Genomic DNA, 26,070 nt, shown 5'->3' with positions numbered 1-26,070 from the left:
AAATTGATGCAAATCAAATAAATAATAAGGAAAGTTGCCATTAATAATGGCCAGCAAGGCTTTTTTTATCTGCGTCAGTTACTTGCTCTGAGTACAAGGAAGAAATACCTGCCTTCAGGTTAGCAAAATCAGGCTTCCTCTCAAAGGGTTGGTAGATGATGATGATGATAGTGACAATTAACAGGTGGGGCACTAGACCCTGGGATGCTAGCAGCCGCTTCATCTTGGTACCTCTAGCTTACTGACCAGACCAACACTACCCTCTGGCATCTACCCAAATGTTGCTAGATCTCCACAGATTGTAAAGATACATGTGGATACTGGGAATTCATGGATGCTTTAGAGTTGGGAAGTGGTTTGAAGCAGCTGGTGGATACTTAATATTTCTTTTTCAATAACTTCTCTGTAATATTAGAAAGAATTAATGGAAGAGAATGAATCCAAGGGGATAATGAAAATCCTCAGCATCTTTTAGCAAGTGGAAGTAGGATTTGAAAGGGCAAGTAAGTAGGCGGGAATTCCACCGAAACAGTTCTGGTTAATTCTCTCACACACCCCCTGGGATCCCTGCAGGCCCCTTCTATTATAGAAGCATGAGCTTTATTTAGCCTTCACAGCATCCCATCAGTTGCCCGGAGAATGAGATAAGCCGTGCTGTTGTTGTTGTTTTGCTGTCTCTTTTCCTGGTTCCTTCCTTTGTCTTCCCTGCTTAAGTTAAGATGTGATTATTTGAAAATAAAAATTAGTATGCAGGCCAACTCAACAGTGTTATTCATGAAGAAAAATGAGCTGTTATCATTTGTGTGCCTCAGACTCGCACATCCTCAGGGAACCAGGTGGATAGTTCTACAACATTCAACCCTTACGAGCCAGACCGAGGACCATGGGCCAACGAGAGAGGTAAGAGCTGCCCCTTTAGTCCTGGGCATTCACAGCACAAGGATGCCTCCCACAGTTCCTTGCAAACGGCAGGGCAGGCTCACCCTGCTGTCAGGAGCTGTTACAGGCACTGCTTAGCAGTGAGTGGTCCTGTCATCTGGGGGCAGGTGGAAGATGCCATGTGTCTGCGAGTAGTGGTATCTGTTGGATGCGATGGTCTGTACAGCCTCCCTCACAATAAATCAGCCATGTTGAAAATATCCTTCAAACCTCCTGCTTCAGAATATTTCACCTTTTCCAGTAATAACTGATGCTACTTAAAGTTTCCATTTCTAAGATCTGTTCTTGGAAAGATGTCTGTGTCTAGGAGTAAATTCAGATGGAGGTCCAGCAACAGGTAGCTGGTAAAAACTGAAGAAATGTCTAAGTTTTGGGATTCTAGACATGTTCAGGGAACTGCAGCGATTCTGTGAGGGCAGGAGAGGAAGCACCCCTTCAAACTCACGAGGCCTCTACTAGACTGATCAGAAATGGGGCCTCTGGACCAGCTTCTTAGGTTTTCTAGGTGGCCCCAGGTTTTTGTTTAGTTGGTAAACTTGATCTATTTAATGCTACAAAAAATCAACCCCAAAGTTAGTAGCTTAAATCAGCAACAGTTATTTAATTATTTCATGCAGATCAGGAATCTGGGCAAGGCTGAACTGGGCCGTGGCGGCATGGGGCCTCTTACAGGCAGATCGGGGGTGGAGCTGGGCCAGCAGGAGTGGAGACTGTGGTGGGACTAGAACCAAGGCACTGGAGACCAGCCAGCATCTTTCATCTCCAGGATATGGAGCCTCAGAGACTCTTCATCTGGTCTCTCCACCTGGACTGGCGGGGGCATTCTCACAGCATAGAAGGAGCCAGGGCAGTTAAATGCACGAAGTCTGAAGCTTCAAGAGTCCCAGCAACCCAGACAGAAGGTGCATGGCCTTTAGGACCTGGCCTGAGTATATCACAAACATCACTACTGATGTACTCTATCGGTGGACATGATTACAGAAGCCACAGAGGGGAGGTGACGTAGACCCCGCCTCTCAGTGAAGGAGGGCCAGGATTTTCAGACAGAGTTTAAAGGCACCACAGTCCATTAGGAGGGCCACATCCCAGGAGGTGCTAATGGTAAAGAATCCACCTGCCAGTGCAGGCGAGGCAAGAGATACAGGCTCAGCCCCTGGGTTGGGAGGATCCTCTGAAGTAGGGTGTGGCCACCCACTCCAGTATGCTTGCCTGGAAAATTCCAGAGAAGCCTGGCAGACTACAATCCATGGGACCCCAAAGATTTGGACACGTCTGAGCACATCCGTCTCTGCTGCTGGCAGGAAAACTCTTTCTTAAAGAATTTTAGCGCAAGAACAACAGTCAAGTACAACAAAGGTGAGGGCCTTTTTCCTACCCTGCCATAGCTGGGAAAGGCTGTGCTCACAGGCACTATAAATGCCCAAGATAACCAAGGTCATGAAAGGCAAGGCATGACCCCAGGAGGCAAGAGCAGGGGACAATGACAATTTCACATGGGATCAAGTTCACAGGCTGTTTCTTAACTCCTTTTCAGAAGCTCAGAGAGAAGCCTTGCCCATGGACACTGAGGTCTACGAAAGCCCCTATGCAGACCCCGAGGAGATCCGGCCCAAGGAGGTCTACCTGGACCGGAAGCTGCTGACCCTGGAGGACAAGGAACTGGGCTCTGGGAACTTTGGGACTGTGAAGAAGGGCTATTACCAGATGAAAAAGTAAGTCAAAAGTTTGCACCATTTCCCTGCACTTATTCTCATGTGAGCTTACATTCTAGAAACTACCATATATACAAGTATCATGTTCTTTTAATCCCAGACACAAAATGTAATGTGGCATGGCTAAATCCTTTGTGATTGACTGTATAATTTTTGTTCATTTCTGGTACAATTACAATGAAAGCATCCACTATATATATTAACTGTGTATGTAATAGTTTAGATGTATTGTGTGTCCTTTATTGCGAATTAAGAAATAGAGTCAATGAAAACATAAGAAAATAAAAACATCATATTTTATCACTCAAACACTGCAACTGTTAACAAACCTGAGTGTCTATAATTTTCAGATCTCTATATGCACATGCATACACATATGTATTATTTAAGATGCAATCATTCATTGATAACAGTATTTTCACTTCTTTTCTTTCATTTTTAAAAATTGTGTCTCATTTCTCTTAGCCAGAAAATTCTTGATGACAAGTATCATTAGTATAATTATTTATTTGCTCTAGTCTATAATTTCAAAGAACAGTGTGTATTATGTGTGTGCATATGCGTGTTAAGTTGCTCCAGTCGGGTCTGACTCTTGGCAACCCTATGGACTGTAGCCCGTCAGACTTCCCTGTTCATTGGATTCTTCAGGCAAGAATACTGGAGTGGGTTGCCATTTCTTTCTCCTGAGGCTCTTCCCAACCCAAGGATTGAACCCATGCCTGTTATGTCTCCTGCATTGTTAGGCGGGTTCTTTACCACTAACACCACCTTGGAAACCCTAGTATGTATTATATAACAATTAAAATTGCTAGATTACTAAAAATCTCTTTGTACTTTATTTGGTGCTTAGAAGGCATCTGTCATGGAATTTTCAGTAAAATTATTGGTTTCTAAAGTCCTTTGAAACAAATCCTCTGAAAATCTATGTCCAAGCTAGGAAGCTACTGATATGAATATAATTGGGTTTGGTTGTTTGATGCTATTTTAAATTTAAGGAATTTCTATATAGTTTTTTTCTTGAGCAGATAATTTAAATGGCTCAAGGGTCAAAAATACAAGCAAGAGTATACACAGAAACATGCTTTTAATCATACCCCTTTTACCATATGTGTTTATACATGTATATATATGTTGTTGTTCAGTCACTAAGTTATGTCCGACTTTGTGTGTGTGTGTGTGTGTGTATATATATATATATATATGACATATGACAGATATATAAAGTCATATATATATAGATATATGACTGCTATGCTTACTTTTAAATAAATTAATATATGTCCATTATTTTATAAAATGAATACAAATTATCCTGTATTAAGGTATAAATTTTCTCAACTTATTTGTGATACTCTATTCCTTGCTTAATTAAATGTACAAATTGACATGGACATGACCATAGATACATAATTTCAACTAGAGATGTGGGGAGAGGAAAGACATATAGGTTAACTGGGGGCAAAATGATGTCTTTACAGTAATTGAGTCTTCATATCAATAAGCATGACTCATCTTTCCATCTACTTGGGTCTTTAATTTCTCTGAGCAAAATTATTTAGTTTTTTGTGTAGAGGTCTTGCACAGCTTAGTTGCTGGATTCATTCATAGGTATTTAGTATCTTTGGTTTTATATGTGGTATAATTTTAAAATTTTTACTTGCTATTCCTTGGCCTTGCTTGAATGCAAGAATATGATTTTGTCTGTTTCTCTGATGTCCAACAACTTTTCTTAAAGTCTTCTATTATTTTTCACTCATTATTTCCAGTAGTTTATTTGTGTATTGTTTGACCCAGAAATATATCATCTATAAATAACGTTTGATTTCATCCTGTCCAATTCTCATACTTTTACACTTCTTCCTTGCCTTATTGTATTAACTAGAAACTGTGGTTCAATGTTAAATAAAAGTGCCAGTGGTCACATTCCTTATTCCTGATTTCAGGGGGAAAACTTTCAATATTTCACCAGTAGGTTCATAGCTACTCTTTATCAGATTATGGAAGTTTCCTTTTATTTCTACTTTTCTGAGAGATTTGCTTTTAATTGTAAATGTGTGTTACATTTTTTGTTTACTTTTTCTCCTCTGCTGATAGTCTTTTTCTCCTTTGTTGTGTTTATGGATGAATTACACTGATTTTCAGATGTTTAACCCACCTTGCATTCCTGGAATAAACCTATCTTATTCATGAATTATATATTCATTATATCTTTCTCATAAAGCACTAAATTAAATTTTCTAATATTTCCCTTTGCATTTTTGCATCTACATTCATGGGAGATATCAGTAAATTAATTTCCTGTAATTTTTTTGTCGGTTTTGGCATCAGGCTAATGATAACCTCATAAAATGAGTTGGGAAGTTCCCTTCCTCTTTTTGTTTCTGGAAAAGTTTGTGAATGTTCTTTCTTCCTTAAACATTGGAAGAATCAAGAGGTTTATGCTTGTTAATTTTGACCCCTACCTCACACCATACGTGAAACTAATTCCAGATGGATGGTAGACTGAAATGTGAAAGGTTAAACAATAAGCTATCTAGAGATGGCATAAGATTATATTTCCTTGATCTCAGGAGGAGGCTGCAGAGGCTTCCTGGGTACTGGATAAGTTCTATACTTCCATCTGTGTAGGAACTACATCTTGTGTGTAATGTGTAAATACTCTTGAGTTCTACACTGCAACTATATGTTCTTTTCTGAATGTATGTCAGACTTACTCTGTTATTATATTTTTTAACCTATTTTATTTGATACTTCTGTTTTTATTTTCTACTTTTGAAGTTCAACAAAAGAGTTATACTTCCTGCATTTGTGGAAACTGTATCATGAAAAGATGCAGTTTTTCAAACTGTACATAGTTAAGTGCTATTTATTTATTTAAGCCCCACTATGTCAGGATATTTTCAAGACTTCAAACATGACTTAGATGATGCTTTTATTCAAAAATGGAAAAGAATTAGTTTTTTTCAAACATCTTGAAGCATGCTTAAAATGAACAAAACTCAGTTTTTAGAAGTGTTTTGTAAATTATAAGCTTCAACAGTGCATGCTTTTTAATTCTGCATCTGGAAATTCATTGTAACACATATTAAAGGCATGTTGCAATTACATACATTATACATAATAATGTGATAAATCTCAAGATGTTACTGAAATCCATGCATGTCATAGTTTTTAAAGTTTATTTAAAAGTTATTTAAATATTCTACAGTGTGTCAGCTTTCTGGTTGGTTGGGATATTCTTCGGCACTCTCCCATTATTTTCAGCTAATTAGGTATTTCTCCCTGTCTACAAAATGAGAGAACATGATTGAAGAATTAGCCATGTACAACAGACACATTTCCACTCTGTGGCAGGTATTTCCATATCATCATTTCCAGCACAGGAATTATGCTTCATGGAAGATAATTATATGTGAGCCACTTTGAAAAATTTCTTATGTGTTCTGATTTCTTTTGCAGAGTTGTGAAAACAGTGGCTGTGAAAATCCTGAAAAATGAGGCCAATGATCCTGCTCTTAAGGATGAGTTATTAGCAGAAGCGAATGTCATGCAGCAGCTTGACAACCCTTACATTGTGCGCATGATAGGGATATGTGAAGCTGAGTCCTGGATGCTGGTCATGGAGATGGCAGAACTTGGTCCACTCAACAAATATTTACAACAGAACAGGTATCCTTAGGTGCCCCAGCAGCTCATATGTGAGGGGCAGGGCCTGTCTACCCAATGCACATCATAGCCTGATTTCTTCCAGAACCCTTGTCTCCTCCGGTGCCTTTCCAGAGTTGGCCCACACTCAGGGACCTTGAGTGGGGAGGTTTGAGAGCTGTAGTCTTTGGATTAAGTGTTCTTTAGCTCTTGATGTATAAAGAAAAACTCTAATTCAACAATTTGGTCTCCTTTGCTCATGTCATACTGGCCTGGTGATAGAGTCAGCCCTAGACTATCTTGGCAAGCATTCTCCCCTTACCAGGCAGAAAGAATGTGCTCTTTTAAAAGAAACAATTAAATAAACATTTTATATGGGAAATCAGTGATATTTTACATATCTGGCTAACTACTGCATTCCCATAAGTAGTTATTTTTGAAAATACCTATTGCTGTTAATTCATTGCAACCACCAATGGAGTAATCATGCTATGCTCATCTCCAGCCATGGTTGAGATAGAGAGTCATGAGGAATAAGTCGTAACAATAGCCACTGATTACTTTATTCCATTTGCACCTATGTTTGTACTTCAATGGGACTCAAGGTTGCTGTTCTTACCTTTTCAATATTGGAAAGAGGGTTCTAACTGAACCCTGGTTCTCCATGAGCCAGGTCTGACCACCCTGTAATACTGCTTTTCATGTAATTCAAAGCACATATTGAAAATTCTAGCAGCTGAATACCAGTCACCATCACTTGTGACTCTTGCTTTAGAAGAATAGGAAATAAGTTGGTTCATATTCTCTCTGTATGAGAAGCATGGTTGGTTGTTCTGAAATGCACTCCTTTCACTATCATTAATGACATATGTGTGACTTTCAGGCATGTCAAGGATAAAAACATCATAGAGCTGGTTCATCAGGTGTCTATGGGAATGAAATATTTGGAAGAGTGCAATTTTGTGCACAGAGATCTGGCTGCAAGGAATGTCTTGCTGGTTACTCAACATTATGCCAAGATCAGTGATTTTGGACTTTCCAAAGCACTTCGTGCTGATGAAAACTACTACAAGGTATGAACAACTTACCCACCATTGAGAGCAGCTGGTAGTAAAAATCTGAAATGCAAATATATGGTTCTTTATTTTATTTTGGTAAGATTTCAGGAAGCAATTTCCCCATAGAAAAATAACTGTGTAAGAAATGTTCTTCTTAAGCTTTGATTTTATTGTTAAAAAGATGGAAATACTCTAATATGTCACAACTTGAGATTTACTCAGAATAGTATCTTCCAAACTATGTACCTTAGAACAATGGGGAATCAAGGTATTAATGATGATTCAGCTGGAAAAAACAAGAATAGAATTCATTTGTTAAATTACTTTGGAAAATATGTATTGGACAGGTTGACTCTAGTAGGATTTTTCAAAGCTCCTCTATGAACCCTCAAATGAACTAATAGCAAGTAAAAGAAGGGAAAAAAGTAAAAAGCCCCATCATCATATGAACTCAGTCACAGAGTGTATATAGAGTCTACCCTGGCCCATTGGAAAATGTAACAGAGACCAGATAGTAGAAAAGGGTGTCAAGAACACATTCTCAACTCTTCATGTCCCTGGGAATATCCAGCAGTCTCAGAAATAGATGACATACCCTGACGATCTAACTAGTAAATGGAGTTTCCCTGAGTGCCACACCACAAAGTGGCTGGAGAAGACACCTAAGTGGCCACATATACCCACCCATGCTTTCTCTGAGAGACAGCAGTGGGTACGGCAGCTGGTGATGGATAGCAGATCTTAGTCAGTGAAGGGTCAGCACAAAGGCTGAGCAGCAGAAGCAGAGCTCCTATCACAGCACCTCACTTCATTCTTCATAGACAAGCTGGCCCCAGAGAAGCCACTTCAGAAATGAGCCAGAATCTATAAAGCATCAAATGATCCCTTTGATGGGACTGCTAGGAGATGGAGCAAAGCAAACAATAACCTTCAATTAATAACCACACATACACACCAAAAAAAACAGATTTTAAAGTTGGAGACACTTTGGAACATGCACTTCATGAAGATAAGTAGGAAGAAGAAAATACAGACTATCTAAAGCAAGGGCTTAAAGAGGAGACAGAGAAGTTTAGATAACAAATAGTCCCAAAATTTGTTGCATTAAAACAACACCAAGCACTTATTTACTCACAGTTCTGCAGTGTGGGCAGGGCTTGGTGGAAATGGTGCATCTCTGCTCCATACATTGTCATGGGGGTGGTTCCAAGAGGTCAGGAGGATTTATTTCCACTCTGCTGATTTGACATGAGCCATGATCTGGGACTTTCACTGGTCTGTATCCATTTAACAATAATTTATCTACATGTGGGCTCTCCATGTACCCCTGGGCTTCCTCACACCATGGCGACTGGGTCCTGAGACCAAGTTACTCAAGAGGCAGGAAGTAGAGATTGTCATACTCCTAACTTCAGGGCCTAGGAACTGGCTTAGAGTCTTGTCCACATATTCTATTGGTCAGAGCAACCCCAGATCACCCATATTCAAGGCAGAAGGGAGGAATGTCCAAGAACATGAAGGTCAATTTTTTCAACTGCCACAAATATTAAACAGCATATTTTGAAAAGGGAACAAGCAGATCTCTGAAAATCTATAAAGATGGGGAAGAAAATATAGAAGACAGTGTAGAAATAAGAGGCAAAGTATCAGGAACAAGACAGTGGGGTAGGACATCCAGATTCTGTCCTCCAAAAACAATCGATGGTCAGATAGCTATCCATGAATGAAACAGCTTTGAGAGAACTCTTGTTGTTCAGTCACTCAGTCATGTCTGACTCTTTGCAACCCCATGGACTACAGCACGCCAGGCTTTCCTGTCCTTCACCATCTCACAGAGCTCCAGAGAGAACTCTGGAGTCCACTTAAAAAGCTTTAGCAACACAGCAGAATGAAAAACATGAGAATAACTGCACTAAAAGGAAAGAACAATAACTTCATTTTGCCTGCATCATCCCATCCTTCAGGTCAGTACTACTCAGTGCCAGGCGAGAACCCAGCTAGAAAGAGTTCTCTTCACCAGGAAAGGGAGAACCTCAAGAATTCCAGACCCCTGTCTCTGCTTCAAGAGCCCCCGACCCCTTCCTCCTCTCCTCAGGGACCCCACACTTCTTATCAATCTGCCTAGGAATTGATTCTCTCAGAACTTCCCCAGTGGTCCAGTGGTTAAATCCACCTTCCCATACCAGGAACATGGGTCAATCCCTGGCCAGAGAACCTAAGATCCCACATACTTCAAGGTAGCTAAGCCTATGCACCACAACTTGATAGCCCATGCACTGCAATTGGAGAAAACTTGCACACCACAACAAAGGCTCAACACAACCAAAAAACTGTCTTAAAGAAAGGAATGAGGAAAGTGTATAGGACTTATGGGACACCATAAAACGAAATGAGTTATGTATTATTGAAGTCCAAGAAGAGAGAATGAAAGGGGCAGAAAGCTTGTTTTTAGAAATAATGACTGAGACTTCCCAAATCTGAGATTTGGGCATCCAAGTTCATGAAGCTCATAGGTCCCAAATAAATTCAGTTGAAATAGATCTTCTCCAAGACACACAATAATAAAACTGTCAAAAAATCAGAGAAAGAATTGTAAAAGCAGCAAGAGAAAAAAAAATCTTGTCACTTACAAGGGAGCTCCCCCTAAGGCTACCAACAGAATTCTCAGCACACATCTATAAGCCATAAGAGAGTGGAATGATACAGTCAATGTACTGAAAGAAAAAAAAATGCCAACCAAGAATACTATATATCCCAAAGAACACTTTATGTCCTTCAGAAATGAAGAGATAAAGACTTTCCCAGCCAAAAAAAAAGCTGAGGGAGTATATTACCACTAGACCTATATTATAAGAAATTCTGAATTCTTCAAGCTAAAATAAAAGGATGCTAATTAGTAACATGAAAAATATGAAAATATAAAGCGTACTGATAAAGGTAAGTATATAATCAAATTTAGCATTCATCATTACTATAATATAGTAATGCTTAACTTAATGCTGGCATAAGGGCTAAAGGACAAAAATATTAAAAAATAGCTATGGCTACAATAATTTATTAATGGATATATGATATAAAAAGACTTTAATTGTGATATAGAAAACATAGCATGTATGGGGAAGCATGAAAGGGTAAGAGTATTTGCATACAATCAAAGTTAAGTTGTTATCCCCTTAAAATAGATTTATATTTGTGAGATATTTTATGTAAGCCTTAGGGTAACCACAAGGAAAAAACTTGCAGTAGATGCATAAAAGATAGAGCAAAAGAAACTAAGTATACCACTATGGAAAATCATCAAATCACAAAGGAAGACAACAAGAGAGGAAGAAATGAACAAAGGAAGTCTAAAATATACAGAAAACAATAGTATGGTATTAGTAAATCTTTACCCATGAATAATTACTGTAATTGTAAATGGATTAAATTTGTCAATCAAAAACCATAGAGTGACTGAAAGGACAAAAAAAAAAAAAGACCCAGCTAATATGCTGCCTACAAAAGACTCATTTCAACGTAAAGGACACACAAACTCTCCAAGTGAAGAGATGGAAAAATATATCCCTTACAAATGGAAACCAAAAAGTAGCAAATATACCTAGGTTTAAATCATACAAAATAGACTTCAATCTAAAAATCTTAGCCAGAGACAAAGGAGGTCAGTCATCATATAATGGTAAAGGGGTCAATTCATAAAGAAGATATAATAATAGTAAATATACATGTCCCGACATTGGAGAACCTAAATATATTAAGCAAATACTAACATATATGAAGGGAGAAATAGATAACAATATAATAATTGTGGGGGCTTTCAATACCCCACTTTTAACAATAGATAGGTCATACAAACAGAAAATCACTAAGGAAACATTGGACTTGACCTATACTTAAGACCAAATGGACCTAACAGAATTCATAAGAGAATTCTATCAAACATATCAAGAAGAATTAATGCCCAAAATGGAAGAGGAGAAAATACTCTCAAATTCATTTTACAAGGCCAATGTTATCCTGATACCAAAGCCAGATACAAGGAAAGAAAACTATAGACCAATATCCCTGATGAACTTAGATGCAAAAATTCTCAACAAAATACTAGCAAACTAAATTTAGCAACACGTTACAAAGATCACACATCATGGTCAAGTGGGATTTATTTTTGAATGCAAGGATAGTTCAATATATGCAAATCAGTAAATGTGATACCTCATATTAATAGAAAGAAAGATAAAAATCATATGGTCATCTCATTAGATGCATAAAAGGCATTTGACAGAATTCACATCATTTCATGATAAATAGTCTCATAAAGTTTGGTGTGAAAGGAACATGCCTCAACACAATAAAGGGCATGTATGCAAGCCCACAACTGATGTCAAACTCAGTGGAAAACGGTTGAAAGCTTTTTATCTAAGATCAGGAATAAGATGAGTGCTTATTAAACAGTACTGGAAGTCCTAGCAAGAGCAATTAGGGGGGAAAAGGGCTTATGTATCAAAGTTACCTCAAGTTAAAAAAAAGAAATAAAAGGCATCCATACCTGAAAGGTAGAATAAAGTTGTCTTTATTTACAGATGACATAATCTTATACAGTTGACCCTTGAACAACACAGATTTGGATGGTGCAGATCCACTTACACATGGATTTCTTTCACTATGTACTATAGCACTACATATTTCACTATTGGTTGAATCCATAGATGCAGAACCATGAAGATGGAGAGCCAACTGTAAGGTTATACATGGATTTTTGAGTATATGAAGTGTTGGCACCCTGAACCTCCACATTGTTTAACCCCCACATTGTATATAGAAAACCCAAAGACTGCATCAAAAAGCTGTGAAAACAAATAAACAAATTCAGTAAAATAGCAAAACACAAAATCAACATACAAAAATCAATTGCATGTCTATACACTAACAGTCAACTGTCTGAAAAAGACATGAGGGAAAAACTTTCATTTACAATTGCATCATAACAATAGATATTTAGGAATAAATTTAGCCAAGAACATTAAAAGATCTACTGACTGAAAATAAGACATTGATGAAAAATTGAAGAATACACAAATAAATGGAAAGATATCCTGTGTTCATGATAAAAAGAGTTAATATTGTTAAAATTACCATACTACACAAAGCCATCTACAGATTCAATACAAATCCCTACAAGAATTCCATTTTTCACAAAAATAGAAGAAATAATCCTAAAATTCATATGGAACCCCCAAAGACCCTGAATAGACAAAGCAATCCTCTGAAATAATGAAGCTGGATGCATTATGCTTCCTGACTTCAAACTATACTACCGAACTATAGTAAATAAAACAGTGTGGTACTGACATAAAAACAAACATGAAATCCGATGGAACAGAAGCAAGAGCCCATAAGCCTACGCATACATAGTGAAGTAATATTTGATATGGAGAGTCAAGGATATCCAATGGGGAAAAAATACTCTTCAAAAATTGGATATTCACATTCAAAAGAATGAAATTGGACCCCTGGACTATAACACACAAAAATTAACTCAAAGTGGATTAATGAATTTAAATGTAAGACTTGAAACTATAAAACTCCTAGAAGAAAACATATGGAAAAAGCTCCTCAGCATTGGTCTTGGCAATGATTTTTTGGATATGACACCCAAAGTACAAGCAACAAAAGCAGAAATCAACAAGCAGGACTATATCAAACTAAAAAGTTTTCTGTATAGCAAAAGAAACAATCAACAGAATTAAAGGTCAACCTAGAGAATGGGAGAAAATATTTGAAAACCATCTATCTGATAATTGGTAATTATCAGAAATATATAAGAAACTCATACAACTCAATACAGCTAAGTAGCAAAAAAACCCATATAATCCAGTTTTTAAATGGCAAAGGACCAGAATGGAAAGATTCTATTTTTCCTATATTTCTATAACAAAACAAGACATACAAATAGCCAATAAGTACGTGTAAGGGTATTCCACATCCCTAAGCAACAGGGAAATGCAAAAAGAACCACCGTATGTCTCCTCATACCTGTTAAAATGGCTGTCACCAAAAAGATAAGAGATAGAAAATGTTATTGAGGATGTGGAGAAAGAGGAACCCTTGGTGGGAATATAAATTTGTACAGTCACTATGGAAAGCAATGCACAGTTTCCTCAAAAAATAAGAATAGAACTACTGTTATCATTCAGCAGTCCCACTTCCAAGTATATATTCAAAGACAATGAAATCACTATCTGGTAAAAATATCTTAACTCTCATGTTCATTGCGGCATTATTCACAATGGCCAAGACATGGGAACAATCTAATATCCATCAATAGATGATGGATAAAGAAAATGTGATGTGTGTGTGAGTGTGTGCATGTGTGTGTATGTGTGAGTAGGCTTAAAACTGTAGACAAATACATGGGAAATATCCAGCCATAAAGAAGGAGGAAATCCTGCCATTTGAAACATCAATGTACCTTGGGGGCTTTCCTGGTAGCTCAGCTGGTAAAGAATCCACCTGCAATGCAGGAGACTCTGGTTCAATTCCTGGGTTGGGAAGATCCCCTGGAGAAGGGATAGGCTACCCAGTCCAGTATTCTTGAACTTCCCTGGTGGCTCAGATGGTAAAGAATCTACCTGCAATGAACCCAGGGAGACCTGGGTTCGAACCCTGGGTTGGGAAGATCCCCTGGAGGAGAGCATGGCAACTCACTCCAGTGTTCTTGCCTGGAGAATCCCATGGACAGAGGAGCCTAACCAGCTAAAGCCCATGGAGTCGCAAAGAGTCGGACACAACCGAGCGACTGAGCACAGCACACAGACACACCTTGAGGACGTTATGCTGAGTGGAATAAGTCAGCCAAAGACAAATGCTATATGACCTCACTTTTATGGTAGAATCTAAAAAATGCCAAAGTCATAGAAACAGAGAGTAGATTGTGGTTGCTAGGAGCTGGGAGGTGGGGGAAATGAGAAGATATTGGTCAAAGGGTACAAACTTCTAGTTATAAAATAAATTCTGGAGCTCTAACCTATAGCACGGAGCCTAGAGTTAAGAGTACTACATTGTGCGTGCTCATACTCAGTTGTGTCCAACTCTTTGTGACCCCATGGACTGTAGCCCACCAGGCTCCTCTGTCCATGGGGTTCTCTAGCCAAGCATAGTGGAATGGGTTGCCATTTCCTTCAGGGGATCTTCCTGACCCAGGAATAGAACCCACATCACCTGGGTCTCCTGCATTGGCACTAAGCCACCTGGGAAGTCCACTACACTGTAAACTTCGAAGTTACTAATAAAGTGGATCTTAAATGTTCTCACCATTTCAACAACAACAACAAAAAATGGTAATCTTGTCAGGTTAAGGATATGTTAACTAATTTTATTGTTGTAAATATTTTGCAGTATATACATGTCTCAGTCATCATACTGTATCCAAAAAAAGCCATGTGAGAAGCAGCCGAAAGAAACTGAACACATGTGAAAAAATGAGAACATGAAGAATTTCTTTAAGAAAACAAAGTGAAATGAAAAACTTTAAAAAGTTAAGAAAGATTAAGGAGAGATGATAGTGGCAGAAGCGAATTAGCTGGGCTCCTGGAGAACTGTGCGTGGCAGTATGGACTTGTGCAGCACCAGGGCCATAAACACAGATGCCCTTTGACCCAGCAGCTCCTTACAAGTACTCCATACACACTGTCAGTAATGTTCACTCTAGCATGATGTGTAAGAGCGAAAATCAGGAAAAAAAACTTAATGACCTCTCAGCAGGAGGCTGGCTAGATGAATCATAGCAGATTTATGGAAAGCATGCAATTAACTCTTCTAAAAGTGACTTCCTTTGCAAGTGCTGACAGAAATATATCTATGACACATGGCTAAGTAGAAAAATTAAAAAGTAAAGTATAAGAAGTATATGCGTGTAGCTTGATTACCTCTCAAAAAAGCATGTATTACTTATTTATACTTGTATATAGATTTTTCTGGAAGGACTCAAGGAAAATAATCAAACGTGCTGTCTCTGTTGATGAGGACTTGGAGTTTGTGGTGGAAAGAGACTCACTTTCCCTCATATTTAGGATTTGTCAAAATCTTGTAATCAAAATTCAGAATAACTTCAAATAACATACATGACTAGATTGTTCAAAAAAATGTGAAATAAAAATCTAAAAATAATGCATACAATGAATGAGACAGAAGTATAAGCAATGTGCCATTTAGAGAAGTGTGCTGGCATCTATGATCTCAGATTGAAATCCCTGAGTTGTCCCCCTCTGGCCACCATAGGGCAGCTGGCCTCCCTCTGTCCACCCCAAGAGATGCCACCAGGGTTATAGTGACTTCCAGGGGAGGTAGTAAGACTTAACCATGTCACACTGAACCTCCTGTCCCTCAGAAAGGGTTTTTCTGGGCAAAATTTTGATCTTTTTACCACCACTTGCTTTTTTAAATTAGAAAGTTTGCAACTTTGTTTTAAATGATACTAGGAAACCTTCTCCCCCAAAATAATCAGGGCTGACTTAAAACTGTAGACAGATGTACAATAATAGTCAAATATATTGTAAACAGCCCAGTATTTCTTGGAACAAAACCATTAAGTTATACTCAGGCCTGACTCTTGCATTGTCACGCCAAACTCCAAGAAGCTGTGAGCAACAAAAGAGGTGAGAGAAAGAAACTTCGAAGATACAAAAACTTCAGTCCGAATCTTAAAAACACATATTTAAATCTTAAAACTTTAAGATTTAATCATATTTTAAGGTTTAGACAGAATATATATACACAGACATTTTGTGAGTCGTGATTTTATTGATTTTTAAAATTGCAGTAAAATATACATAACATCTGGAGGAAGAAATGGCAACCCACTTCAGTATTGTTGCCTGGAGAATCCCATGGACAGAGAAGCCTGGCAGGTTACAATCCAAGGGGTGCAAAGACTCAGACACAACTGAAGCAGTTTAGCACGAGCATACATAACATAAATTTTACCATCTTAACCATTTCAAGAGTACAGTTCAGTAATGCTCATTCACGTTGCTCACAACTTGTCTCCAGAATTCTTTTCATCTTCCCAAACTGAAACTCTGTACCCATTATAACAGCTGCTCTCCATCTCTCCCCTTCCTCTGGCCCCAGGCAACAGTTATTCTACTTTCTGTCTCTGTGACTCCAGAGGCCTCAGTTGTGTGGAATCATGTATTAGTCCTCTAGTGACTTGACCAGCTTATTTCACTGAGCATAATACAAGGTAACCGCATGGTTCATCTATGTCATGGCATCTATCAGAATCCCCTTCCTTCTTAAATGTACATCCACTATATCAATATACCCCGTTTTGTGTACCCGTTTACTTGTCAATGGACACTTGGGGAGCTCACGCCTTTGGTTGCTGTGAATAGTGCTGCTGTGAACAGACACGGTGTCCATCACTTTATTCTTGATGGAACATCTCCATTTGCCTGGTTTTCAGGCCCAGACCCACGGAAAGTGGCCTGTGAAGTGGTACGCTCCGGAATGCATCAACTACTACAAGTTCTCCAGCAAGAGTGATGTTTGGAGCTTCGGAGTGTTAATGTGGGAAGCGTTTTCCTATGGGCAGAAGCCATATAGGGTGAGTTGCTTGTGCTTGGTATCCTAATTATCAGGCCATCAGAACAGATAAGCACCAGATTATCTTTACAGGACCCTGAAAAACATCAAATTTGGTCACCCTTCCTGAGTCTGTATCTTTTGAGAGTGCAGAGCTAATGTGATCTCAGTTTATTCTAAACTGAAAGAAATAGTTGAAACTATCTGGACAATATGTGGGGTTTTTTTTTCATTGTCTATTATACACATAAATATGCATTCATATGTCAACAAAAATTCAGTTAACTATCAAGTTCAGAAGGAAAAAAGGGAATTTTATCTGAGCCAAACTGAGGCTCATAACCCAGGAAGCAAATTCTTAGAAGGCATTGAGAGTTATTCCACCTGTTAAAAGTCGAAGGCACAGTCTTCAAGACAAGATCTTCTGAGACAAAAGATTATACATCAAAATGACATACTCATTCACTAAGGATACACAGTCCAGGTAAGCATGTACAGAGGGAGCAGCAAGTCACCACGACCCCCTCAGAGCCAAGAAAGAGCACTATTTTTTAAAGAAGTGACATTGCCAGTGTCAGAAGAGAGAAAGAAAATAGATCTCAGTGGTCAAGCCGGTCCTCCTGTCTTTGAGGAGCTCTGGTTCATGTGTACTGCAGATATACACTACCCACTAGGGAGGGAGAGAGGAGGTCAAAACACACAGAGAGGATTTTATATTTAATTTTTTTTGTCCTGCCTTAAAATATGAATATTACTTAAACATTTACCCAAATCAACATTCATTAGAGTTGAAATAAAAATAATGGCTGCTCTCATTTGCAAATGTGCAGTTCAGTAATCTTTTCTAAGATTTTTTTTTTCACATCAAAATATATATACAGAAAAGTGTGCAAATCCTAGGCTACAGCTTGATGGAATTTCATAACTGGGACATGCCCATAAAGCCAGCCCCTCAAAGCAGAAATAGAAGCTCCCTTTTCCCCCTACGTGCACAAGACTTACCCCAAGGGTCACCCCACCCGATTCCTGGCATCATAGGTTAGGTGCTTCTGTTTCTTGTACTTTATATAATTGAAGTCACACAGCATCTACTCTTTCATTTCTTTTCAGGGATGGGTTCTATTTGTTTTGTTTTGCTGAATGCTGTGCTTGGTTTTGCATCGTTTAGGGAATGAAAGGCAGTGAAGTTTCTGCTATGCTGGAGAAAGGAGAGAGGATGGGGTGCCCACCAGGGTGTCCAAGAGAGATGTACGAGCTGATGACCCTGTGCTGGACCTATGAGTGAGTACCTAGCTCTTCCTGCCAGTTAGCCCAATCCTCTGGAGGCAGATGGAATTGCCAGGCACTAATAAGGACCATAAATGCTATCTTTTCATGAATCAGGGATCGGCTCCCTTCTAAACAATCGGGGACAGGTCTTGCTTCCTGGACCATACACTTCTGTTCTTTAGTCTAAAGAGTATACAATTACTCTAATTCCAGGTATAAAAATTTAAATGTAGATGATATCGGTCAGGGTTAAGGGGTGTTCAAAATAAAAAACAAATGTTCTTAAGTGTCTGGTCTGGGGATGCATGCCATGTTTGGTAAGAGAAGATGATGGAAGTACTTAGCAGGGAGATGTCATACAGTCCTAATTCCTGATCACCTTTCAGCCTGAGGCATGATCACGGATGGATTGGCTCAGGTTGCACTCCCCTAAAGTGACTCAGAACTTGAAACAGTGGCCCTAGAGTCTGCCCCAGTGGCCTGCCAGGCAGAGCACATGTGACATTGTACGCAGGTGATGTGCAGGGGAGCTCAGCTGGCAAAGGAAACGCATTGCCCCCGAGAATCAGGGACATGGCCTTTGACCTTGCCTGGGTTTGGCTGCCTGGATGTGCATTGTGGAGAAACCCAGGGCCAGGGTCTTCGTCCTTCTGGCACTAAAGTGTGCTGCAGAGCCCTTGTAGCTTGGAAAAGATGCAGGTCTGTAATCAGGAGGAACTCATGTATCTGCCAAGAGATGTAATATTTTGAGGATCAGGTTTCTTCTCAGGTATGATATCTGATGCTGCAGAAGCATCTCCAAGATGATGGATATTCTAAGTGCTTTCAGATGTAACCTGGAATTCTGCAACATCCCAGGAAGCATCTTCCATGACTGTAGCTGGGAATGGAAGTTAAGAATCTCTTTATTATCTAAAAGTGACCCGGGGTCAGCCAAGGGAAAGAGCAACTTTCCTCATGGAAGTCAACAATTCTGGGCTGGGCGAACAGGAAACAAATTAACCAAGCACTTAAACACATGATTACATATTATGATGGTGCTACAGAGAAAACCACAGGGAGCTTTGAGTGAGAGCAGAGAATTTCGTTCCCTGGGTGGGGAAGATCCCCTGGAGGAGGAAATAGCAACCTACTCCAATATTCTTGCCTGGAGAATTCCATTGACAGAGGAGCCTGGAGAGTTATAGGCACATAGAGTTGGACACTACTCCGACTGGTAGTAATCGAACCCTACTACCACAGAGTCGCAAAGAGTCGGACACAACTAAGCAACTGAGTATACAACTGAGTAAAGCACACACACAGAGAATTTGCCAGGGGTGGGGATTATACTTCCATTGACAAGTCCATATTGGCCTCTTTTAGGAAGGGGTGTTCCAGCTAAGGACTGCAGGCTGAGGAACTTGAGTGCAGGAAATGAGAAGAGAAGGAGGCTGCTGGGCACCAGGGTCAGAGCAGCAAAAGCACCCCAGACCCGGGTACACAGAAGTGGGTGGGACACCGGCAAGCACACAGGACCCTTGGCCACGCTCCTCTGCAGAAGCTCAGTTTCCCTGGCTTCCTGGAGCAGCCTGGCCCGTAATGTAAAAGAGAGATTCTATGGGAAACCTGACCAGGCATCTTTGCTGAGGGTCTTTCTGTATTCCTATTTCCCCACACTAGTTTGTTTGGCGTGTCAGGGAATCCCTGGAGAAAGGATAGGCTACCCATTCCAGTATTCATGGGCTTCCCTGGTGGATCAGATGGTAAAGAATCCGCCTGCAATGCAGGAGACCTGGGTTTGATCCCTGAGTCGGGAAGATCCCCTGGAGGAGGAAATAGCAATCCACTCCAGTATTCTTGCCTGGAGAATCCCCATGGACAGAGGAGCCTGGCGGGCTATGGTCCATGGGGTCGCAGAGTCAGACACGACTTAGTGACTAAGCATGGCACACAGTACAGTCTATTAGGTGGATGAAACCCTCACAGTAAGACTCTTAGGGAGTTTTTGTGCATTCGGTCAGAGGAGAACACCCATTTGGCAAAGATGAAGAGGTTGTGCTCTTTAGGTGTAGAAGCTTAGTAGCAGGAGGGAAGGTTTCCCTCTGTGTGGACACATTTCCACTTGTGGTTCTGCATCCCAGGCTTGGCCATCACTTCCACTCCTGCACACACCTTGGTGGCTGGAGACACATCTTCCCACAGTGAGACAGAGGAAGCTTTTGTCTCTAACCATGACCACAGATGACATGCTTCAAGCAGCTTTATTGCTTGCTCTTGAAAACCATAAGAAGTGCAACCATTTATTTTGATGCCATTTGCTAGAACAGCCCATTTAGGTTCTCTAGAAACCACTGCTCTTATAACAGTGAGTGAGTGATTTTTGGTCCCCATGTGTGGTGCCTGGCTATTCTCTCATACCTAGACTGAACCATGTGAAAAGATTGAATGCGGACAGTGTACGCAGTTTAACCTCAAGTTCTGTGTCACTTACTGGGCAATTTTACCCATTTGCAATATTGCCAAAAATCTTGCAAAATAAAATAACTTCCAAGCAAGGACATATTCTCAGAGTTTTAAGAAATACTTGCTTTCAGCTGATCCTGTTCAGTATGCCCATGTTAGAGGAAACAGAGATGCCTATAAATATTTGTTTAGAGGCTGCAGATTGTTAAAAACTTTTACCCATGGTTTGCATACACCATCGCCTCACCTGCTAACAGTGACAAAAGTAAGACCTTGCCACATTACCGTGTGTAATAGCAGCATGTTTTCAGAAAATCTAGAGCCATCTACTGGGGCACAACCTTAAATTGTGCCCACATTTTTGTCTTAAAAAGATTAGGAGTTAAGTGTTAAATGTATATCTACCAGCACACTGATCAACTAAGTATTTTCAGATGCATTCTGTTTTGCTAGATCATAAAGAGACCATCTCTGAAAGTGGGGTTTAAAGATCCCGACTCTGAGTACAAAACTTTCCCACCTTACGTGGACAGGAGTCACCTGGGTACTCTGTTGTATGCAGGTTAGTTCTGTGGGTCTAGGGTGGGCCTGACACTGTGCTCCCCAGAGACTTCTGGTCACCTGAGCCCAGAGAAGGGGTGTGCTGTGACTGCGGGTTCCTGAGGAAGCCAGCAGAGGGCGCTGCCACTCCACTCGCACTTGGCCTGCAAAGGCCCCAGCTGTGATCAGCGCTTTTTCACAAGCATTGATAACAAACAGTAATACTTCTCTTCCCTTTGCAGCGTGGAGAACAGGCCTGGATTCGTAGCTGTGGAACTGCGGCTGCGCAATTACTACTACGACGTGGTTAACTAAAGGCTCCCACGCCGTCTTTCAGAAGATGAGCGGCTGCGGGAAGACTTTTCTAGTGCGTTGATTTTGAGCCTTCATCTCCCTCTGCCCACTGGGAGAGACGGCTCAGGTGTACTGTGTCCATGACTGTTGTTCCCCCAAAGCCTGTCCTGGAACACACCCTCCACAAAGTAAACCCGTCCCAGAGAAGCGGTGGGAAGACAGACAGACAGCAGGACTAAGAAACCTATGGATCCGTGTGCGTTTCTTGTCCATGTGGCACGTTGTTTGCAGGATTTGTTTGCAAATTCCTTTCTCATTTTCCAGTTCTCAGGCTCCTGGGTTGCATTTGAACACCGAGCATCACCACGGTGTGCTGAGCCCTCTTGCCCACCTTGGCTGCAATTTCTGGAGGATGCCTTTGGCTTGTGACACCTGCCAGAGAGGGAAAGGAGAGGAGAAGGGGGTTGACTGCCTCTAGAACATGGCTCTGACAGGTCCTGAGACTGAGTTCTGCCACTGAAAAACTTTCCCCAATAAAAGTGCTTTGAGGCTTAAAAACAAACAAACAAATCAGGCTGCATCAGTGCCGTTTCTAAGCCTGTAGCCCAGTTCAGGGAAAATAGAAAGTTTGGATCCTGCTTTTGCTCTGTGTGTTCTGAGGCAGAAAGTTTGGGTCTACATGGAAAACGGGGCCTGATAGAATGAATTGGCTTGGCCTACTCTCCCTGCAAAAGCCTCTCTCTTTCAGACTCTCAGAAGGCTGTACTTGACTGAAGACTAATAAATAAGGTTTTTTGTAAAGATCCTGTAGGGGAGAAGGTGCCCATCATCTCAGGTCTGACCAAGGACAAACAGCAGGGTGCTGCGGGCTGCTGTCTGGTTAGCCAAGCTTCCTCTTCTGCAGCTGGAATTCCCTGACTTTCTCTGTATTCATGGTAAGGGACAACCCGTTGGCCAAGGCCATCTAAAGATAAGTTTCTGAAGCAAGTTATTAATTCAAAATAAAGCCAAAGACCCTGCCCTGCCCACAAGTAAGCTTCATTGAGTATGATTTTCAGTTGAAGCTACAAGACCCAGGAAATCTTTTCTAGTCCCCTACTTCTTAGTTAATCCTGACTATTGTTTGATCATATGTAGGGCATCAGCTCATTGATATCAGGTTTGCTGTAGCCCTTGAAGCTAGGTGTTAATTGGCCGTCCTTCTTAGGTCTGTCAAGACACATAAACTCAGACCATCTCATCATCAGTTGCGTCTACACCCAGCTGATGGCCAGAGGAGGAGGCCCCACTTCCTAACAGGGGAGCTGGGAACAGAGAAAGGCAGCGGTCAGCACCCCAGTTTAGCCAGGCAAAGACATGACTCCCCTGGTGGAACTTGTGTTAAGAAACTTTCAGAACCTGCCCATGCTTTTTGGAATCGTGCCACCTCGTGGTTTATTCACTGTGTTAAAGAGAGGATCCCTGTGTGCTGAGCAGATACTCAATTAAAAAATTATAAAGATTGAAATTATAAAGATTAGTGACTCAATCTCTGTGGTCAGGCTGTGTAGAGTTATCAGAGGAAGATGTGGATAAAGCGAGGATGGCATCTAAGAAAGAGGCCATCCATACACACTGCTGGACTCCCAGGGTTCTTCTTCAGCCCTAAAGTGTGACTGTAGCTGACGCCACATGCATACAGGAATAAGGGCCGTGCGTGTAGTAAGTGTGCAGAGCTCTTTCCTTCTTTCCCATGGGATTGTCCACTGCCTAGCATCTCCTCACCCCTCCCCGGAGTCAGGGGAGGAAGACCATCTAGAATGCTAGTGGGCAAGAGAAACCCAGCCTGGGAGGCAGCCAGTGCTTCCCCCTCCCGCTCTGTCCTCTGCTTCGCCCCCAGTGGAGAGAGACCTGAGTGTAGAATTCCCCCTGTGGCCAGTGTCCACATCTTATCTAGTGAAAACTGTGTCCTGTGTTATGGATAACTCTCCTTTCCCCTGGGGTCACAGAGGAGGGGACACAGGGAGAGGCAACCTTGTAGAAGAGGGATTTGTGATGTAAATGAGCAAAATTTGGAAGTTTCAGGCTTCCTCTGGGGCATCTGGCCTGGGCTAGGCTTTCACATGCACGCTGCCCTTCTGATGGTTCTGAGCGCGTCTTTACCCTAATCTGGGCTCACTCCACGTGCCTTCACCTTTCAGTCCACATTTAACAGGAACAAAAGGACAGCATGATGGACACATTGCCCTGGCCGGCATCAGTTGTCTGCTGATGCCACAAACACCTTGTTCCTCAGTGGGACCAAAAGTTTTTGTAACAGAAACATAATTCATTCTGTGGTTAAAATAATAAATGCTTTTTGTTTGAACCTGTTCTTTCCCTGCAATTGCTGGTATCAGCCTTGCTTTTGCCACTGGATGGTGACTTCACATTTACCCCCAACCGATGACTACAGAACCCCACCTGGGTTTTCACATGTGGGGCAGACTGCTGGATTGTCAGGCCTCCAGCCTCCCAAGGAGCACAGCTGACCAGTTAATCTGGGCGTTGTATTCTCCATTCATTTCAGAAGAGCAATCTTTTGTCACTGGACTTTTTTTCAACTGTAATTTTTAATAAAACATTTAAATGAGCTTTGTGATGAGTTGCATGGATGTAATTAAAATATGATAGGTGAGCTCCGTCACTCAGTCATGTCTGACTCTTTGTGACCCTATGGACTGTAGCCCTCCAGGCTTCTAAGTCAATGGGATTTCCCAGGCAAGAATACTGGAGTGGGTTGCCATTTCCTCCTCTAGGGAATCTTCTCAATCCAGGGGTCAAACCTGTGTCTCTTACGCCTCCTGCATTGAAAGGTGGGTTCTTTAGCACTAGCACCACCTGGGAAGCCCAAAATAGGACAGGTATGCTGTCAAATACACTGTGTCGAACAGCATGTCCAATGTGCAGCGTGTTTAAAAACAATGTTAAGTCCCCAGCCATGGTCTAAAATGGTGGATGTTTGCAGGCTGGTGGGAGTGGATCTGGAAGTTTCTGCCATGCACAGAAGGGAAAGGCCTATTGATGAGAGCCCTAAGGCACTGAGCTCCTCTGTTCACGGGCAGGAGTCTGCCCAGCAAGAGCCTTGCAGCTCACAATGTACCCTAATGGGATGTGGGCCAAGACAGAAATCCCAAAAGGGGCCAGAGCAGGGCTGTGGGTGTGAAGTTTCCCTTTCTCTGTACACATAGCTTAGGGAGCACTGGGGGTGACAAGGAAAGAAACCCATTCCCTGTTTTAAAGGAGGATACACACACATGCATGGACATCACATAGACACATACCTTGCACGTAACATACCTCATAAACACACATGCCACACATATACACTCAACCTTATTGCAAACGACCACTTCATTGGAATTCAGTGCAAGTGTAAGGCAGACAACCTGCCGTGGGAGATATAACGGTGGCTCGTCATCTCTCTTCTACCTGCTCTATGCCAGGGTCAAGTACCCGAGTCTCTCCTGGCTGCCAGCCTCCCTCCCCTCCAGCCCCACTAGAATTTCTCCGGCTCCTGGCAGGCAGAGGTTTGAAGGAGACCTGGGTTGACTGGCCTCACTCTCCCTTGGTGGGCCCTGAGGTCAAGACGGCCCCAGGACAGGAACAACACAGACCGCCAAACAGCCCCTTGGCAGGTTGCCCCCGAAGCAGAGCATGACACGTGGTCTCCAGCACTAACCTTGGGGGAGTCATACAAACTCAGCCTCCTGATGTGCAAAACTGCAGCTGAGGGTTACCCACTGACTGCCCTGGCACACTTAAGTGCCAGGCGCAGAGGCGGGATCGGGGCGCGGGGCTGCATATTCTAAAAATGCCCGGGTCGCCGCAGCACCTGGCCTGTGGGAATTCTGCCGGCCAGCAGGTGGCGCTGAGTGATGGCGCAGGAAATGACTTCTTCAAGCTCAGGGAGAGAGTAGAAAACTAGCAATCCCGTTTGTGATCACTCTGAGGAAGCAGAACCCAAGCAATCACATGTTTGTGACCACTGGAAACGGTGACGTGAAGTGGCTTTATCACCAAACTGAGCTTGGGCTGAGAGATTTTAAGACCTGTGGCTTGACCTTCCAAAGGCAGGAAGGGACTTCAAAACCAGTTAATAAACCCTTTCTCACTTCAGAAAAAGCGCCTGTTAGACTTTGTCTGTCCCAAGCTGCAGTTAGGATGCGAGTTGCTGGGGCCCAAGGGAAAGGGGTTGCCAGAGAACAGCCGCCTTCCTGTAAGCTGGGGTGACTTCTTGTCCACTCACTAGTTCCATTGAAATTGTCGACTTGAGAAAGAGAAGGCATTTTCCCCATCGCCCCCACACAGGCCAAACTGAGGAGCCTGAGAAGTAACCCCCTTTATGGAAAATCCTGTGATTACTATAAAGAAACATACCCAGTGACCACCTGATAGAAGGAAATGACAACTCCTCATGTGATCCTGAACTCCCCACCAACTGAACTGAAGGCCAGGAGTGGCAATGGCTCCCAGCTTCTGAAACATACAGCTGATTTTCAGAAAAATAAAAATACCTGAAAGAGCCAGAATGAGATCTTAATTCAGGACAAACGATGCCGGCATTTCCC

The 26,070-nt window shown here is 41.5% G+C and overlaps 1 protein-coding gene across 2 annotated transcripts in view; it reads left to right on the top strand.

The window, feature by feature from the left end:
• Nucleotides 1-24,195, top strand: part of SYK (spleen associated tyrosine kinase) — a 108,085-nt gene extending 83,890 nt beyond the window's left edge. For both annotated transcript variants that reach the window (XM_055579128.1, XM_055579129.1), the window contains exons 8-14: nt 813-900; nt 2,474-2,651; nt 6,111-6,320; nt 7,180-7,369; nt 16,815-16,955; nt 18,102-18,214; nt 21,430-24,195. In XM_055579128.1, the coding sequence (XP_055435103.1) occupies nt 813-900; nt 2,474-2,651; nt 6,111-6,320; nt 7,180-7,369; nt 16,815-16,955; nt 18,102-18,214; nt 21,430-21,502 (993 nt within the window). In that variant the 3' untranslated portion in view covers nt 21,503-24,195. The remainder of the gene's footprint in view (nt 1-812; nt 901-2,473; nt 2,652-6,110; nt 6,321-7,179; nt 7,370-16,814; nt 16,956-18,101; nt 18,215-21,429) is intronic.
• The last annotated feature ends 1,875 nt before the right edge of the window (nt 24,196-26,070 follow it).

Source organism: Bubalus kerabau, chromosome 4 (assembly GCF_029407905.1).
Source record: "Bubalus kerabau isolate K-KA32 ecotype Philippines breed swamp buffalo chromosome 4, PCC_UOA_SB_1v2, whole genome shotgun sequence".
NCBI classification, from domain to species: domain Eukaryota; kingdom Metazoa; phylum Chordata; class Mammalia; order Artiodactyla; family Bovidae; genus Bubalus; species Bubalus kerabau.
The sequence above is the reverse complement of the archived record's forward strand: the minus strand, read 5'-3'. Positions and strand labels throughout refer to the sequence as shown.